This window comes from Pleurodeles waltl, chromosome 7, assembly GCF_031143425.1.
Source record: "Pleurodeles waltl isolate 20211129_DDA chromosome 7, aPleWal1.hap1.20221129, whole genome shotgun sequence".
NCBI lineage: Eukaryota > Metazoa > Chordata > Amphibia > Caudata > Salamandridae > Pleurodeles > Pleurodeles waltl.
Genome location: NC_090446.1, coordinates 447450348 through 447468469, shown reverse-complemented (window position 1 = coordinate 447468469; position 18122 = coordinate 447450348). Strand labels below are relative to the sequence as shown.

Here is an 18122-nt window from a genome sequence, read left to right as displayed (position 1 = left end):
AAAGTTAAATCGTACAACACATGGGGCATGTCTGTGAACATCATTTGTGCAGCTGTACAAATAGCTGCAATCTCACCATCTAACAAGATTGAGTGTGTTGTGTGAATGGTTGGTGTACTGCTTAATGGGACATTCAACATGCGTAAGAACTGGCACAAGTGGCATCAAGATGCACTACTGGCACAATGTCACTAGCCCGTAATGCAACTGTACCATCACACAAATAGTTGCCCATGTGGATCCAAGCTGCACATTCCCCTTGTGCACATCAACAAAGACTCAAAATGCATGCATTGATCCACATTCAACAGTGGCATATATGCTGTATGCAAGGAAATGACCGAAATGTAGGGAGTGACAAAATAATGGGGTAGACAATCCATAATGGTTGCATCTTCCCTTCCAGTTAGCACATGTGTGGGGCTTGCTACGGGCAGATGAGAATGTAACACAACCATTGTATGAAATGAACCTACCTGTGCTATGCTGCACTAGTGCTGTCATTCATGGTGCCAATGCATTATACATCAAAAGAGTGACAGCACACATTACACTATTGTGGGAATGTCAACCTTGGTGAATAGGAAGGTAAATTACGTGCCACCATGGTGTCAGTGCCCTGGACAAAGAGCCTGCAAGGAAGCAGGTGGTGTGGGATCAAAGGTTGCCCCTTGTGTGATGCACAATGCTACACATAATATACAGCTACAATCTGGGCTCTGTAACATGTCACTGAGCTTCCATTAGCAAGTAAATGATGTGCCATGTCAACAGCCACCACTATCAAAGATTGACACATCACTATCGCATTGCAGAGGATGATGCCTTACCTCCTGCTGACCTGCTTGTCCTGGATTTTACAGATGACATGGATGACCAGCTGCTGACCATCAATGAAGGGACTCTCCGGGATGTCCTAGGTTCCCTCCAGACACCACATCCAGTTGCAGGGAGGACACCCAGCGTTGCAGGGTCTCCACATGAACCACCCAGCTACCAACACATAGCACCAGCCAGTCCTAACACAGCCTTGGACTCTGAGGACCCAGACATCGCCTTCCAGAGGACAGTGGAAGGAGTCGAGCGGGAGATGCGCAAGCAGGTGCGGGTGGGGATAGAAACCATAGCAGGCAGCCTAGAGGGAGTGCAGGGGTGACTCAGTCCAATTAAGGACAACTCAGCTGCCATCAGAGGCACCCACTCCCTGCTACGTGGACTCCAGCAGTCCCTGGCAACATAGCTGCTGTCCTGAGGCAGAGGCTTCAACAATTACCCTCCCAAAGTGGCTGCAGCATGGTAGACAACAGGCTGGGGGCCTATACAGAATACCCTGGAATCCATACAGCGGGAATTGGCCTCCCTCAGGGAAAACATGGCTGTATACCACCATGATGTTGCTGCGGTGTTGAGAAATCAGCAGTTCCTCCTTGCTGCAATGATGCCTTACGTTCTCCCACAAAAGGTAGCTGTCAAGACCTTTGACTCCATAGCTCTATCCCCTGATGTGTGTGTGTGCCCCCCTCAACCTTTAATAACAGTACTGCCCAGGGTGCAGGAGGCACCACACACATCAGAGGATGAATATGTGGAAGGAACAACATTCACAAGGAAAACCACCAGGTAGCACCAATCTGTGACACTTGGACAGTATCTCCTTAGTTCTGTGCTTACGATCATGCCAGTGTTGTGACAGGTGGCAATGTGTTCTCTTCACTCAACCACTGTTGACATGTCTGCTATGTACTGTCATTGTCTCAAATGTTACCTATTGGCAATTTGGACTCCTACTCAATAATGCACACTTCTAACCATGTCTCATGGCATGTCCCTCACCCCTGTTCTATGATTGTATACCAAATGGCTCCGGATCTCTAATGGGGTCTGTGAACTGGACATTGTATAGCGCTGGAATATACACTTGCACCTGTAAATAAATCACCTTGTTCACATATAACATTTTAACATTTACTGTAATGTATCAACTCAGCTAAATGTATGCATTGTGTGAAGCTGTGTCAATGAGAACAGCACATAATTACATGTGTGAATTACTGTAAGACACAAAGTCGCACACTAGGATCCTAACATGAAAATGGTGAATGAAGCTGTTGTGGGCTACAACCAACTTAGAGTCTTCAGTGCATGTATTGAACATATATCCATGGATGTTGACATATGGCATGTATGGGTCTGAACCAGGTGTTTGGTAATTTACCCAGATGAGAGCACCAGTACAACTAATATGTGTGGTTCAGAAGAGGTAAATCTAATCAGTGACGGGCAGCTGTCAGTGTAGCAGGATACAGACCCAAATTTGGCTAATTACATATGTGCCCCACTTTCCAACAATGATACTGCCAGACCCCAGCAATGACAGTTAAAGTTCCATGTCTAATATACTGTATACATACACAATGTGAATGGCTGGAACCTTGGATGAGAAATGTTTTGACTAGCTGATGTCATTTAGCAGCCAATCTGACAGCTCCCTGGTCATAGGGGATGCACATGGTCATCCATGGAAATAAAGACAGAAAGCATACCCTTAGACAGTCCACACATGAGAACACCCAGACACCCATTCAACATGGAGAGATAATTGTCTAATACTAACAGGATTTATTAAAACATATTGAAAACATAATATCAAAACCTATCCTATACACTACCCTACACTACACTACACTAACCTAAACTAACTTAACTTACATCTACACCTATCTATCCTATTCTAAACTAATCTAACACATGTAACTCCACACTCTAAACATTGTGCCCCCGCATTCCCCCCTTTAAGAGACAAGATACGAGTAGGACAACATACACAAAGGCTACACATGTACTAATCTAAACTATTACCTAAACAAATTTAGATATTTTTTTATTTTTAGAAACATTTTTTCATAAACATATAAACCCTAACATTACCCCCCCCAAAATAAAAATGTACTAACCCCCCCCCCCCCAACTATACTTACACTAACCTACACTATTTTACTATCCTAACACTACCCACCTAAAACCAACTTAGTAATTTTACATCAGCAAAAGGGAGAGGGAGGAACTGGGAGGCTGTGGCACAATTTTTTTTACAACTTCTTCAGTTTTTTCTTGTGGTACTTTAGTAGTTTATAAGTACGGGCATTGTCTCTTTCCAACTTATCCAGCTTTGCCATCCTTGCCATCATGGCTGCCATATCCCGCCTCATGTCTGACTTGAAGGTAGAGCTTGTGGCTGGAGCAGATGGCTGCTGTAGAAGTGGAGGGGGTAGGAATTGGCCCCAGATGTCTTCCCCGGTGTGGCCTGACCAATTGTGGGCCGTAGCGGAGGTCTCCAATTGAAAATGCATGCCAAGCCCTAGTCAATTTCTCCCTTATATGTCTCTTCTCCATCCTTTGGTACCCGGCCTGTAACACAATTATGTGTCTGTACCTGTCAGCCCTATTCTCAAAAGCGTGTGTTTCCATTAGGGTCATATTGGCTTCAGAAACCTGAGGAGAACATGGCATTAAATACAGCATTGGGTGGAGGTAGAACAGAAATGCAATGTACATAGAATCCTCAAATGACACATGCTGCCACCACACATTCCACAACACGGACAAATTCCAAATCAATATAAACTTCCTACCAGCCATCTACGGTATCATGTACATGTCACTGGGGTAATGGCTATCCATTGTTGACCATCAGGGCAAAGAGGTAAGTGGACTACTGCGTCCTTGACATTTGTGTCATCATACTAGTGAAGATCAAGTGGTCCTATAATTCCAGAATCCCTGTGCCATGTCAATGCGTAGCACAATGTATGCAATCCACCACTTGGACACCTCTGGTGCTCCATCTAACCTTAGCCAGGCATCATGGATGCAAGGTGTGGGTCATCTTAAAGGGGGACAGGAAACTTCACACTGGCATTTCTAAGGTTTGGTAAAGTATCATTCACGTATCTTTGGATTAACACCTGCTCAGAGCACGCGTTACTAGGGTGCACACTATTGCTCACAATGGGCCCACGTGTACAGTTCAGGCTTAGTGCCCATATAGTTTGGCCAGAACATGAACAGTACATCTACATAATTGGTACCTATTGCCCACTACTCTGTGCTATGTTGTGCTAATTGGGTAATGAGACAACTGGGTGCACTGGGTGCAGCTACAGTATTTCTATATATTGAACAACATGTGCACATGCATGTCAGATATCAAGTACCAGGAATTTACATTCTATGCACACATGATGTGACCAAGATCACTCACAAATATCATGATGGGTAGACTATGTCGGTAAATTTGCACACATCTGGCCTGCTATATACCATAGACATGTCACACTGTATACTCAACTGACTGATGGCCAGCAGAATAAGGCTCTTTTCACAACAGCTGCCTCACTTAAAATCTGAAGAGAAGTGAGGCACAGGTGGTGCAAGTGTCTTCTACAAAAGCCCCCTAGAGACGTCTAAACATGAACATCATCATTACCATTTCCTGAGTAACTGAAAGCTACGTCTGGCACACAGTGCTGTCAAAAGTGGAGTGACAAATATGTTGGCAACAAGCATGCTAATCAGATAATCCGCAGCTCAGACACATATCATGATTGACATCAATGTATATCAGGCCATGCTTTTCTATTCCTAACACCCACTGTTCTATAGCAGCACACGTTGGCACTTGTGGAAAAATAAACTCATACTCCATTATCAACATAGCATCAGACATGATGTCCATATCCTAACTCAGATGACGTCATCTCATTGATTACACATTACATTTCATCATTGCAGTGCACACTTCAGAACCTTTCACACAAAACCCAGGAATGACACACATGATACACAAGGTGATACTTACTGGCTGCATCGGGGCCTTCAAATCGGGATAGTTCTTCAGTGATGTATGGCTAAGGCCCACCTGCAGTACATGACAGGAAGACACAGCTTAGTGATTTTTGGACATATTTTTCCACGGACAGTTTCACATTCAACTTCTTAAGCTGAGTAAGCAAGTCAACTTAGTGGTAGGTCAGAACAACTGCCAAGCATTTCCAATCTGTCTGTAGATGAAGGACCAGATAATGGAGACCCTGGCACCACCTAAGCATCAGTTTCACTGACGCTGCTGTGGTGCATTTCACTGCACCATATGTACATGGATTTGTCATGCAGCTGTTTATTAGCGTTACACCTCCATGTCCATATGGGGCAGCATGATACAGTATTCTGCATCAGAGGGGCATGCAGTGGTCATTCCATTGTAACTCACATTGCTTTTAACCTTGTCCCAGATGTTGAAGACACCTTACTCAATATCAGCGCTAAAATAGCTAACAACTTCCCTGGGATGTTGTGAGCATAGCCAAGTGTTAGGGAATGCATTGATACATCCTTATTTCTTGTCATTAATATGTGTGTGCCATATAAAGGCACACACACTATAGGTAAAATGCCAGGGCAGGTTCCTCATGTTCACATAGGTGTACCTTCCTGCCCATTAACTGAATAACATTACGGATGACTTGCCAGTATTGTGTAGGCAGCCATTGTCACCATAGTAGACTATATATGTCCCGGAAGGGATACTAACCTGCGCATATACACTCCCCTCAACACATACACACTTGCACTGTGACTCAAGTATACCTGTGTTGGTGCTAGCTACTGAGTAATGTGCTAGTGCTGCCGCAGATGCAGGCTTGCCCCATACTGTCTGTAAAACAGGGCAGGCCTGTGGTACAAAATCTGCACGTGTGTTAGATTTTATAACAATACAGGGTGTATGTGATACACGATGCACACAAAGAGGAATGTGCAAGTAGCCTGCACTCGGTGCCTAGCTAAGCTCCCTTAGTGGTGCTGCACATAGTGCTTCGTAACTGTCCTTGCACCCCTTAGTGTCCCCTTTCCCCACCATCTGTGGGCTGTATGTAATATACAACACACCATGCCACAGGGTAGGGGACAATTGGGTCATTACATATAGACGCAAATTATGTACTCAGCAGGAGTGGCACCAACAATTTAGAACTACTCCTGCAGAGTACATAGGGGATCATCATTCATAAAGTTATGCCCCCTTTTAACACCTGCTCTGAACAGGCATTTAAAGTGGTGGTAAAATGGCCCTAGGATATATAATGTTAATTCTTGCCCCATTTATTTTGTCCCTCTCACAGGGAATGCCCCCCTCCCTTACATGATGCCTGGTGCAGCCATCATGTTATGCAAGGCTTAACAAAGTGCTGCTATGCATGCATTGCACCACTTTGTTAATATGGTGCTGGGAAAATTGCATTCCAGCCCTGGCTTAGCATCATTTGTGAATTTCACAATGGCAGCGCTAAGGTGGCGCAAGGGGCTCTTAAATGTGACCCACAACAACCTGTCCTGACCCTTCACAAAACATGCTGCATTCAACCTTATGTCTGCCTGCCATGCAAATAAGGATGTAGCAATGCAACAGGGGTACTTACTAACTGGTCCACCAATCTGTATCCTCAGGTGATCCAATGGATCCTGCTCCCATGCTATCCGGTCTGCCCAACAATGCTTCAACTGGTGGTTGTTGCGCACTACTCCAGATATTCTGCGCTAGTGGTGGAGCACCTTGGCCCACCGCAGCTTCCGTGCCTCTGTGGGGTAGCCCTGGATTATGCAGCCACTAAAAACTAGCATCATTGGAAGGTAATGCGGCACCAACCAAATGAACTCTCCCAGTTCATCAGCTACCATCTTGGTTGCCCTCCCTTTCCCTGACATTATGCAGTATGTACAAACTGCAAATGTACCAACCCAAAAAAACTAAATTAACAAACTACCCCAACAAACTATGCTACCTCTGGACAAACAACCCACAATACAATGACACATACAAGACAAAAATGGTTCAAAAGACTAAAGAAAAAGACAAAAAGGACACACAACAGCAACAGGACACAGCACAAAACTCTCCAACAACACCAATCCTCTACCAGCACCAGCTCCACACACCCTCACACAGTCACAGACAGAAAGGCTATGAAGTGAAAGTGAATGCACTGTATCATGTATACAACCAGGAAATCCTGGTTCATCACTTCCTGGGCTTGTGTGTCACGCTTTCTGATATGCGTCGTTTGTTTTGTTGACACATACGCTCATGTGTTGATTTTTTTCCCTCATTGAGGCTGACAAGGCCTCAAGACTTGTGATTGATGCATAGGGGCCAGGCGTAATCTTTTACTTATCAATGTTAGTAGTATTTGCTTTTGCATCGAAATTTTTGACATATGAAGCCAGTCAAGGTGTGTGGACTTAAGATTGATGCGCAGAGGCCAAGCATCATATTTTTGGCATAGCAGAGTATTGAATATTGCAGTTTGTGTAAATTTTTTGACACATAACAGGAATCCGTGGATTTTGTTGGGAAGGCTGGCAGTGCATCCAGATTCACATACCATGTCACAGGGGGTAGACATGTATGTAGTAAGTATGGTATGGCTACCTGTATGTGCATGTTCGTACAAATCTTAACGGTAACATCCGTATGTTACCATTGTGTTTGCATGTGTGTGTGATGCATGCGATGACTGATACCATTTGCATATGTGCATGTTTTGCTAGACTTTGTACACATACATGTTACCACATGTGTACTAGGGGTGTACATATGTGATCTAACACATATATGTGGGTCTACCACATTGTAATGTCTAATTTCCAAATGTACAAATGACTACAACACAGTAGATATCAATGCCCATGTCCAATACATGGTAATGCATGTGATACCCATGACAATTTGTACTCTGAGGGTGCAGTGGACAACGGCTGGATTGATTTCACATTACTCCTGGCAATGTGAGTGCATGTGTGTCCACACTGAGGTGTGTTAGGTTCAGGCTTCATGATGCTCTTCTACACATGTGACATAGTTCCCCATGCATGTATGATGCAGGAGATGGTGTACTCACATCTGTCAATGAAGGATGGTATGTGCTGTGTGTGTTGGAAGACGTGTAGTGTCATAAGTGCAAATTTTACCAGAGCGGTGTGTTCATGGGATATGAAACCTCACATATCTAACTTCCTGCATGGACAAATGTTGGACTTTGTTAAATGGCTGTTTAGTCATATCAGTGCCACTTATGTTTCCATATGTTGGGTGCCAATCTGATGGTCATTTATGTCAGTGATCATGTGATGCAAATGCATTTTCATTAGTGGAAAGTTTACTTTTGTGCCGACTCCAAAACACAATACCAGACCTGTGGCATTTATGTGGTACATGTGTGCTGAGATATCAGACATGTGTGCGCATGCCACAAACTAGGTACTTACAATCGACCACAACATGTTTGTTATGGCTGTTGTATACAATAGCATACAACTGTATAACAGTGTTGCAGACATGCAATGATGACAGCCTAGTGATCCTGTGCACTGTGTGACTATTTATGCCCACACAGACACATGGTTGCATGTTTTGGTGCAGCTTTACAGTGCTTGACTTTGCTCAGTCCACTGTGCACATGCATCAGGCCCCTGACTGTGTCAAATGTCAATGTAGCCTTAGCACTGGGTTTAGGAGGTGTTGGGCAGGGATCTAGCCTCCTCATGATAGCTCTTCAGCAGAGCAATGCGCAGTTCCCCTGCAGAATGACACATGTACATTTGTGATCAGATGGCCTGAGATTTTCACTTTTCTTTGGGGTATTTGATGTCAGGCTTGCCCTATCATGTACAGAGTACTGGCTACTTCTACGTGTAGAACATGGCTTATCATTTGGCATAGTCTGACAGACATGGTGATACATTCGTAGAAATTTCAATTTGCAGCTTGGTTAAGGCCTGTATCTTTAGTGTAACTTGTCATTTTTGTACAACCTAGGGGATAGATGATGTAATCTGTCACTGTCTTCTGTCAGAATCATATGTGATGGGCAAATACAACGTTGTTGTTGCAAACATAAGTGGGTTATGTACTGACCTAGCCATCCACTCTGAGCATATTTTGGGTGATCACATAGAGACATTGTTGTGTTGCACAGTCAATATTGGTCTGTGTGTAACTTCTCCGTGATTTACACCATATCTTGCTTGGAATAGATTAGGCCTATATAGCCGGCATTCTTTAGGTTGCTCACACTTTGTACATATCGTCTACTGCAACATTGTCCAGTCATACATGGACAGGATGCAACGTGTGACTTGTGTAATATGGAGATGTACACATCTTCTACTACTGACTACATGATAGTTTCCCTCCCATTTCCAGGCTTTGCGAGATTACATGACTTCTACACACATGTGACAGCACACCTGCCACAGCATGTGTGTAGTCTCCAAGTGACCTCCCCATGTTGTATCTCCAAGTTTCTGTGGGATTCTCTCAGCTGTCCTTTCACATCCTTTGGTGTACAAGGGTTTGCACTAAATTCAGCATTCTACAACCTATGTCAATGTCACCATGAGGGTATTTTGTTAGTGAGTAAAATCATCTCCATGCTGTATTATTTTTTGGCTGCAAGCAACATATCTGTCTCTTTCTTCTGACATATATTTTAGGGTGGCTCTGTGACATGTTTGGACATTGCTATACATACTTGCACATTCCACACTTGGGTGGCATGTTGGAGAGCTGGACATTTTAGGGAATTTTGTCACTGTTGGTAACTTGCTCTTGGTCAGCCATGTGAGTGCCAATGAGGGGTGCGTTTTCATATGTGGTGTGTGATGGTATCATACAGACTATACTGGGTAACCATGCTGACACGTCACCCATTGTAGGTAATTGCAAACCCTTTCCTACCTAGGCCATACACTCGTAAATCAGGCTTTAAATGTATATCCAGATTTGCTGCATGCATGTGTCAAGACAGCAGATTTGTGTGACAAGTATGTTAGAATGTACATAGGGAGCGGGACAGACTCTGCCTACATTCCACCCAGACATTAATTTGGTGGTGCATTCTCCCACTTTAGTGTTAAATCCTGGCTATGGGTCATATGTATGGAGAGTGGATCAGCACCCATTGCTGCTTCACTCGTCTAGCAACCCTTAGCGCACTCCACAGCCAACGTGTGTGCTATATATGAAGCACAGAACACAATTTGGCAGGGTTGGACCCAATGGCAGTGCCAGAATGTAACGCCATCAATATACGGTGCAGGCTTGGTTTCAAACTTTGGTTCCTAACCCTCAACAGTCAAGGAAGGTCCATTGATACCAATGGTCTCCCCCCTTTTCACATGTGCTCAGTTTTGGCGTAGCAACTATCCGCCTGAGATGTGACACAGTTCAGCACCAATTTTTCTAATGCACCATTTGGAAACAGCCCCTACCGTATGTACGCCCCCTCTTGCACACATCTTGCCAGGCGTGGGAAGGATGTGGGGAAAGGGGCAGGAATTTGCACCAAGTCCACTTAACGCCACATATTTTTGTGGTGCATAGATATAGGTCTATGAGAGTCACCTAGCCGTAAGTTATGTAACACTGATGTGTGACATGGAGGTGCCTATACCCTCTTACATCACAACCTATGTTCCAACCATCTTTGTTACTGTTGTGTTTCCTTCCGGCTTTCTGAGGTATGAGCATCATTTCAGTGGTATATGTAGTTGAGAATTAGTAGGCCATGGACATTCTGGTGCAAAATGATTTATTGGTAATAATTACAAAGTGATATTATTTGTACAGTGTCTAGTTGTATAAGTTCTGTACAATTTGTGGTCTCCTGCGAACTCCAGCAGCAGTGTTTTGTTGTCCCCCCCCCCTCCACCTGTGCTGCACCATTGTAATCCTCCTCCTCACTGGGGACATCTACCAGTTCATCCAAGGGAACATTGATCCGTATACATATGTTATGCAAGATTGCACATACAAGTATTATCTTGCATACCTGGGGTGGTGCATACAACAGGCTTCCTCCTGTCAGGGTAAGGCACTTGTACCTTGACTTCAGGAGCCCAACTGTCCTCTCCACCACATATTGTGTCCTTCCATGCCCTTCATTGTATGCCCCCTCCTCCATCGGTGTTGGGTTACCAAAACCCATGGCTGAATGCCTTAAACTTGGTCGGCTGCAAAGGAATGAGAGAACATGTGTTGGTAATGCATATTTGTGGTTTTGTGTGTTCCATGGCAGATGTTAGTTTCAGGTGGAGTGGTGACTCCAACTTGCTTCTGGTATTGTGTGTGTTCCTGTTTTGTAGTATTGTTCCATTGGTTTGTATTCATGGACAATACCATCATGGGTTGTGGCTCAGGGACCTGGTGATTGTCAAATCAATCCAAACTGGCAGTCCAGCCATGCCAAACATGTGTTGTGTTGTCCATATCTGAGGCTGTGTCCTATTGGCAGTGGGACCTACCACCTCCTTGCACCACAATAGTGTTATTTGTATTCACTCCATGGTAGTCCTACAAAGTCAAACTCGGGCCTCCATGTTACCATGTGACACTATGCATGCAGTGCAACACTTTGTGACCCTTTGTGGCAGATTATGGCTGTGCCAGCCATCATGTGTACAAAGGTGTGATTCACACAAGTTGGAGGAGTAGCAAAATACATGCAGTGGAGTCTCCAAGGTTTCTATACATGATTTCTCACAGACACTTTCAACACATGCACAGTGCAGGTGTTGGGAGGGGGGACACCATACTTTTGATTGGGTCCCTATGTACGGCGCAAGAAAGGTCAGGTTTGTTCTCAATACTCCTACAGATTCCTACTATGACATCCATTATCTTTACAGTATTGCACCTACTGCGCGCTTTGGTGGCCTTTTACTTGTATACGGTGCACACATAGTGGTGTTATAGGACGCTAAGGTGCACATGTGAAGTGGCACTGGACTAGGTGTAGCACTACGTCCCATTTATCTGGCCCATGGTCTTTCATGGCTGGTGATGGTGTATTTCTTTGTGTGCAGCACAATGCAGCAGTCAGGTGAAGGTGCTCACTAAAGGTACATCGGGTATGTATAAGTGATATGCAGTTGGTCATGCCAACACTTGTGTGGCATTTCATATTGGTGCCACCAGAGGCTTGTACACCATGACAAATATGGGGCTGTGCCTGTGAGAAGGTAGCCTCTTTCTAGCCTTGTTACCCCCACTTTTGGCCTGTTTGTGAGTGTATGTCAGGGTGTTTGTCACTGTTTTCACTGTCTCACTGGGATCCTGATAGCCAGGCCTCAGTGCTCCATAGTGAAAACACTATGTTTTCAGTATGTTTGTTATGTGTCACTGGGATCCTGCTGGTCAGGACCCCAGTGCTCATAGGTTTGTGGCCTATATGTATGTGTCACTGGGACCCTGTCACACAGGGCCCCAGTGCTCATAGGTGTGCATGTATATGTTCCCTGTGTGGTGCCTAACTGTCTCACTGAGGCTCTGCTAACCAGAACCTCAGTGGTTATGCTCTCTCATTACTTTCAAATTGTCACTAACAGGATAATGACCAATTTTACCAATTTACATTGGCTTACTGGAACACCCTTATAATTCCCTAGTATATGGTACTGAGGTACCCAGGGTATTGGGGTTCCAGGAGATCCCTATGGGCTGCAGCATTTCTTTTGCCACCCATAGGGAGCTCTGACAATTCTTACACAGGCCTGCCACTGCAGCCTGAGTGAAATAACGTCCACGTTATTTCACAGCCATTTTACACTGCACTTAAGTAACTTATAAGTCACCTATATGTCTAACCTTTACCTGGTAAAGGTTAGGTGCAAAGTTACTTAGTGTGAGGGCACCCTGGCACTAGCCAAGGTGCCCCCACATTGTTCAGAGCCAATTCCCTGAACTTTGTGGGTGCGGGGACACCATTACACGCGTGCACTACATATAGGTCACTACCTATATGTAGCTTCACAATGGTAACTCCGAATATGGCCATGTAACATGTCTATGATCATGGAATTGCTCCCTCTATGCCATCCTGGCATAGTTGGCACAATCCCATGATCCCAGTGGTCTGTAGCACAGACCCTGGTACTGCCAAACTGCCCTTCCTGGGGTTTCACTGCAGCTGCTGCTGCCAACCCCTCAGACAGGCAGCTGCCCTCCTGGGGTCCAGCCAGGCCTGGCCCAGGATGGCAGAACAAAGAACTTCCTCTGAGAGAGGGTGTGACACCCTCTCCCTTTGGAAAATGGTGTGAAGGCAGGGGAGGAGTAGCCTCCCCCAGCCTCTGGAAATGCTTTGTTGGGCACAGATGTGCCCAATTCTGCATAAGCCAGTCTACACCGGTTCAGGGACCCCTTAGCCCCTGCTCTGGCGCGAAACTGGACAAAGGAAAGGGGAGTGACCACTCCCCTGACCTGCACCTCCCCTGGCAGGTGTCCAGAGCTCCTCCAGTGTGCTCCAGACCTCTGCCATCTTGGAAACAGAGGTGCTGCTGGCACACTGGACTGCTCTGAGTGGCCAGTGCCACCAGGTGACGTCAGAGACTCCTTGTGATAGGCTCCTTCAGGTGTTGCTAGCCTATCCTCTCTCCTAGGTAGCCAAACCCTCTTTTCTGGCTATTTAGGGTCTCTGCCTCTGGGGAAACTTTAGATAACGAATGCAAGAGCTCATCCGAGTTCCTCTGCATCTCTCTCTTCACCTTCTGATAAGGAACCGACTGCTGACCGCGCTGGAAGCCTGCAAACCTGCAACATAGTAGCAAAGACGACTACTGCAACTCTGTAACGCTGATCCTGCTGCCTTCTCGACTGTTTTCCTGCTTGTGCATGCTGTGGGGGTAGTCTGCCTCCTCTCTGCACCAGAAGCTCCGAAGAAATCTCCCGTGGGTCGACGGAATCTTCCCCCTGCAACCGCAGGCACCAAAAAGCTGCATTACCGGTCCCTTGGGTCTCCTCTCAGCACGACGAGCGAGGTCCCTCAAATCCAGCGACTCTGTCCAAGTGACCCCCACAGTCCAGTGACTCTTCAGTCCAAGTTTGGTGGAGGTAAGTCCTTGCCTCACCTCGCTGGGCTGCATTGCTGGGAACCGCGACTTTGCAGCTACTCCGGCCCCTGTGCACTTCCGGCGGAAATCCTTTGTGCACAGCCAAGCCTGGGTCCACGGCACTCTAACCTGCATTGCACGACTTTCTAAGTTGGTCTCCGGCGACGTGGGACTCCTTTGTGCAACTTCGGCGAGCACCGTTTCACGCATCCTCGTAGTGCCTGTTTCTGGCACTTCTCCGGGTGCTACCTGCTTCAGTGAGGGCTCTTTGTCTTGCTCGACGTCCCCTCTCTCTTCAGGTCCAATTTGCGATCTCCTGGTCCCTCCTGGGCCCCAGCAGCGTCCAAAAACGCCAAACGCACGATTTGCAGCTAGCAAGGCTTGTTGGCGTCCTTTCGGCGGGAAAACACTTCTGCACGACTCTCCACGGCGAGAGGGATCCGTCCACCAAAGGGGAAGTCTCTAGCCCTTTTCGTTCCTGCAGAAACCTCAGCTTCTTCTGTCCAGTCGAAGCTTCTTTGCACCCGCAGCTGGCATTTCCTGGGCATCTGCCCATCTCCGACTTGCTTGTGACTTTTGGACTTGGTCCCCTTGTTCCACAGGTACCCTAGATTGGAAATCCACAGTTGTTGCATTGCTGGTTTGTGTCTTTCCTGCATTATTCCTCTAACACGACTACTTTGTCCTTAGGGGAACTTTAGTGCACTTTGCACTCACTTTTCAGGGTCTTGGGGAGGGTTATTTTTCTAACTCTCACTATTTTCTAATAGTCCCAGCGACCCTCTACAAGGTCACATAGGTTTGGGGTCCATTCGTGGTTCGCATTCCACTTTTGGAGTATATGGTTTGTGTTGCCCCTATCCCTATGTTTCCCCATTGCATCCTATTGTAACTATACATTGTTTGCACTGTTTTCTAAGACTATACTGCATATTTTTGCTATTGTGTATATATATCTTGTGTATATTTCCTATCCTCTCACTGAGGGTACACTCTAAGATACTTTGGCATATTGTCATAAAAATAAAGTACCTTTATTTTTAGTATAACTGTGTATTGTGTTTTCTTATGATATTGTGCATATGACACTAAGTGGTACTGTAGTAGCTTCACACGTCTCCTAGTTCAGCCTAAGCTGCTCTGCTAAGCTACCATTATCTATCAGCCTAAGCTGCTAGACACCCTGTACACTAATAAGGGATAACTGGGCCTGGTGCAAGGTGCAAGTACCCCTTGGTACTCACTACAAGCCAGTCCAGCCTCCTACAGTGCCTATATATGACTTTCTTTACATTCACATGGCTAAGCTATTCATTGTTTAGTGTAATGTGTGTGTAGGATCTGTATTTAGTTGTCAACCAGTAGTCCTGTGTAGTGGTTTGGGCCCAGCTTCTGTATGTAAAGGGGCCATAGCTCCACGTTTCCTTCACATGGTGTGCTAGTCCGGTTGTGGCTGCATTATGTACATGTATGTGTGTGGTGTGCAATGAATGCGGTGTAGTGTGGCATATGTGTTGTTCACTGTACCTCTGTGTTCCCCGTCCTATGTGTGTTTAGTGTGGTGTATGTCTTGTTTGTCCTACAAGGTTGCCGTGTTGTCTGTGTACTGGTTGGTATGGTGGCTCACCTACGAGTAGGCCAATTACATATTGCGCATCCTGGAACCGCTCATTGATGGTGTAATGCCGGCATATACAGGCATCATGGAAGCTGCCAGGATATTTGGGTTAGGATGTTTGTGAAGAACCCACTGTGGTCCACAATAAACTCATATCTATGGAATGGGTGTGTTTGCGGTTCATGTAGAGGTGTTCCGTTGCAGCAGGTAGCACAAGTTTTACAGGGGTGCAGTCCATTGCACCTAGCAGATGCGGGAACCTAGCAACTTGGTAGAAACCTTGCTTGGTCTCCTGCTGCAGTTGCCTGGTGTTGGGGAAGCAGATGTGGTGTGGTGTGAGACGGATGATTGCATACAGAACCTTTGGTAGGAAGGCCGAGAAGGATGGCTGGAATATACCAGCCACTTGTGCACCTGTTTTCTGGAATGACCCTGATGCTAGCATATGGAGGACTGCAAGGAGTTTGGTCATGGGTGGTATGTTATTTGGAGTTTGCACCCTTGCAGTGATGTGTGGCGCAATGTGGTGCAGCAAGCATACAGTGAACTCCCGCTTCAGATGGTAGGTTCTGATGACATCTTGTTTCCTGAACCCACGGATGGTTGTGCGCGGAATATCCTCTTCCACCTTCTAAATTGCCTTTGTGGCTGCTGTGGTGATGTTTGGGGTTGCTGCTGTGGTGCTGGATGGACCTGTTGTCACCAATGTCGTTTGCAGCGTGTGCCAAGCTGGAGCATTAACAGTTCAATATTGTCCAGGAGGTGGCCAATGCTCCTTCCGTGTGTTTTCCCTGAGTAGTGGTGTGTGGGCCTCATTTTAACGTCTGGTCTAACCTGGCGTTAAAATTTGATGCAAATTGGGCTTTGTGTCATTTTTTTAGACCGATTCCTTCCTGTGCATCATTTTAGCATCAGGCAGTAAATATGGCACTACAGGGCTAGCGTTATTGTTTGAAAGGGAACGCCTACCTTGTATATCATTGTCGCAAAACGATGCAAGATGGGTTGACCCTCCCAAAAAATGAAGCTAACTCACATATTTAACTCTAGCGTCAAAATATCAATAAGGCGGTAGGTTTGCGCCGCATTTGTGTAAAAAAAAAAAAAAAAAAAGACATTTAAAAAAAATGATAAAACAAATTAAATGATGCAAAGGCGCTGCAAACTTTTCATAAATATGGGCTTGAGTTTCTTCTTGGTTGCACCAGAGCTCACTGCCAAGAGCCCAGGAACTGGATTTGAAACTACTTTGCAAGTCAGTACTCTCAGTCGCTGGAAGGTGAAGTCTTTGATGACCCTGAGACTTCTTAACAGGAGGCAAGCTCCATTCAAGCCCTTGGAGAACCTTGGAATGCATGATGTAGAAAGCCAAGTTCAGTCCTTACACTCCCAGGACAGAAGCAGCAAGCAGCAGGCCAGCACAGCAAAGCAACACTCAGAGTGGCAGCCCCTCCTACAGCATCCAGCTCTTCTTCCTTGCAGAATATCCTCAGTCAAGAAGTGTTCTGTCAATGTGGTGTCAGAGGTCCAGTACTTATACCCATATCTGTCTTTGAAGTAGGTAAACTTCAAAGAGAAGTCTTTGTGGTGCACAAGACCATGCCTTCTTAGCCCTGGCTCCAGGCACGCTCCAGGGGGTTGGAGACTGCTTTGTTTAATGACAGGCACAGCCCTATTCAGGTACAAGTGTCAGCTCTTCCCACCACCCTAGCTCGGGAAGACCCATTAGCCTGCTGATGGGCAATCACGATTTGCAGGGCACATCTTGGCTCCCTTTGTGTGATTGTCTAGAGTGAACCGCCCAACTGTCACCCTGACTCAGACGTGTGTTCCACAAACAAGTAGAGGCACAGAATAGTTAAGCAAGAAAATTCCTAGTCTGTAAAAGTGTCATTTTCAAAACTACCCACTTCATCAAAAGATGTTTTTTTAAATTGTGTTTTCAGAGACCCCAGACTCCATATCTATATCTGATTCCAATGGGAAAGATGGGTCTTTGAGTAGAGAAAAACAAATTTAGCAGTATTTCACTATCAGGACATGTAAAACATACCAGTATGTGTCCTGACGTTTAAATACACTGCACCCTACCTGTGCGGCTGCCTTGGGCCTACTTTAGGGATGATGCACATGTAGTAAAAGGGAAGGTTTGGGCCTGGCAAGTGGGCGCACTTTCCATATCAAAATGACAGTTTAAGCACATATAGACACTGCACTGGCATGCCTGAGACAGTGTTTGCAGGGCTTCTTGCTTGGGTGGCACCATCAGTGCTGCAGCCCACTGGTAGCATTTCATTTACAGGCCCCTGGGCACGCCAAGTGCAGTATACTAGGGACTTACTAGTAATTCAAATAAGCCAGTCATGGAGAAACCAATAAACTATGGCCCATATTTATACTTTTTGATGCACAACTGCGCCAACGCAGCTGTGCGTCAAAAATGTTACCGCCGGTTAACGCCATTCCAACGCGCCATGCGGGCGCCTTATTTATGGAATGACGTTAGCCGGCGCTGCGGACTGGTGTGCGTCAAAAAAAATGACTCACACCAGGCAGCGCCGGC

The 18122-nt window shown here is 45.8% G+C and overlaps 1 protein-coding gene across 4 annotated transcripts in view; it reads right to left on the bottom strand.

Annotated features, from left to right (window-relative positions):
- Positions 1-4881: 4881 nt before the first annotated feature.
- Positions 4882-18122, bottom strand: part of LOC138304163 (developmental pluripotency-associated protein 2-like) — a 297216-nt gene continuing 283975 nt past the window's right edge. For all 4 annotated transcript variants that reach the window (XM_069243990.1, XM_069243991.1, XM_069243988.1 and 1 more), the window contains exon 10: positions 4882-4918. In XM_069243990.1, the coding sequence (XP_069100091.1) occupies positions 4894-4918 (25 nt within the window). In that variant the 3' untranslated portion in view covers positions 4882-4893. The remainder of the gene's footprint in view (positions 4919-18122) is intronic.